Below are 1884 nucleotides of genomic sequence, written 5' to 3'. Positions count from 1 at the left end.
CGGTGGCTCACGCCTGTAATCCCAGCACTTTGAGAGACCAAGGCAGGCGGATCACTAGGTCAGGAGATCGAGACCATCCTGGCTACCACCGTGAAACCCCATCTCTACTAAAAATGCAAAAACAAAATTAGCTGAGTGTGGTGATGGGCGCCTGTAGTCCCAGCTATTCAGGAGGCTGAGGCAGGAGAATGGCGTGAACCCAGGAGGCGGAGCTTGCAGTGAGCAAAGATCACACCACTGCACTCCAGCCTGGGCGACAGAGTGAGACTCCGTCTCAAAAATATGTATATATATATTTTTTATTTATTTTTACCATGTCCACAGGAAAATATCTGCAAGCACCTAATGTTGAAATCTTTGTAAAAAAATTTTTTTTAGCTAGGCACAGTGGCTCACACCCTTAATCCCATCACTTTGGGAGGCCAAGGCAGGAGAATTGCTTGAGCCCAGAAATTTGAGACCCGCCTGGGCCACATGATGAAACCCTGTCTCTACAAAAAATAGAAGAATTAACTGAGCATGGTGACACATTCCTGTAGTCCCAGCTTTCCAGGACGCTGAGATGGGAGAATCTCTTGAGCCCAGGAGGTTGAGGCTGCGGTCAGTCAGGATTGTGCCACTGCACTCCAGCCTGGGCGACAGAGAAGAAAAAACAAAATTTAGCTCATATCAGTTGAGCATATTCTCATTTTAAACCACAAGAGGTCCTTTTCCCTTCCATGACTTCTAGGAGTCCAAGATTGATCTCCTTGATCGGAAGGAGGATGTGAAGAAAAAACTGAAGAAGGCCTTCTGTGAGCCAGGAAATGTGGAGAACAATGGGGTTCTGTCCTTCATCAAGCATGTCCTTTTTCCTCTTAAGTCCGGTAATACTCTCTGTTTTCTTCCTAGAGGCCAGGCTAGAATAGAAAAATTCGTGCTGTGATCATACTTGTGATTTGTCACAGACTGTTCCTCCAGGGACTGGCTGCCCTGATTCTCTGCTTTGATTTCTTATATATTAAAGTATGAATGATGTTGGGATGTAATTTAATTGTTCATATATTCATTACCAAGCTAGGTTCTGAGGGAATATTGGAGTGGGCAGAGGTGTTAGAAGTAAGGGTGGGGGCAGACATGTTGAACTAGAGGAATACAACAAAATAGATATAAGCCACAAGCCTTCCCCTGAAGCAGCTGAGATGCTAGCTGGGTATACAATAGTGCCATTCATCCAATCTAAGAATAATAAAATACCATACCATAAAGTTCAGAATATATGGCAAAAACTACAAATAGTCATGCATGTGGGTTAGGAATGCCGATTCTGCCACTGTCAATGAGTTTGCTGACATGAATCCTTTTCCTTACAGAGTTTGTGATCCTACGAGATGAGAAATGGGGTGGAAACAAAACCTACACAGCTTACACGGACCTGGAAAAGGACTTTGCTGCTGAGGTAATATGAAAGGAAAAGGAATCCTTTCCTGAAGATCTGTATTTTATTTTTTGCTGACTGTTAGAACTTTAGAATAACTTGTTCTGTGTAGAAGTAAGCTGCCTGGTATTTTTTCTCTACTTTTGGTAATCTCACCAGTGTCTATTTTCCTTCAAAACTGCAGTTTTGGTTAAAGTTTCTTGTCAGTTAGCTTTTCTGATTTAGGAATTTCGTTAATGCAGATGGATTTCTATCCCTCAGGGCCCTTTAAGGCCTTACCTGGCAGGGACTCTCTCTCACCTCTTCTCAGGAAACATTTTTCATCAGTAAATGTCTATAATCTTATGCACACGGGTGGTCCCTTTAGGATGTACAAAAGCAGTACTCATTCAGTAGAAACCGTACTTCTTCAAGTACCCATACAACCATTCAACCATTCTGTTTTTCACTTTCTGTACCATATTCAA

At 42.7% G+C, this 1884-nt stretch overlaps 1 protein-coding gene across 1 annotated transcript in view; it reads left to right on the top strand.

Annotated features, from left to right (window-relative positions):
• YARS (tyrosyl-tRNA synthetase) overlaps window positions 1-1884 on the top strand; it is a 77896-nt gene that overhangs the window by 57533 nt on the left and 18479 nt on the right. The window contains exons 7-8 of the mRNA XM_011974074.1: window positions 731-866; window positions 1353-1438. Of these exons, the coding sequence (XP_011829464.1) occupies window positions 731-866; window positions 1353-1438 (222 nt within the window). The remainder of the gene's footprint in view (window positions 1-730; window positions 867-1352; window positions 1439-1884) is intronic.

Source organism: Mandrillus leucophaeus, unplaced genomic scaffold (genome assembly GCF_000951045.1).
Source record: "Mandrillus leucophaeus isolate KB7577 unplaced genomic scaffold, Mleu.le_1.0 Scaffold141, whole genome shotgun sequence".
Classification (NCBI taxonomy): Eukaryota; Metazoa; Chordata; class Mammalia; order Primates; family Cercopithecidae; genus Mandrillus; species Mandrillus leucophaeus.
The sequence above is the reverse complement of the archived record's forward strand: the minus strand, read 5'-3'. Positions and strand labels throughout refer to the sequence as shown.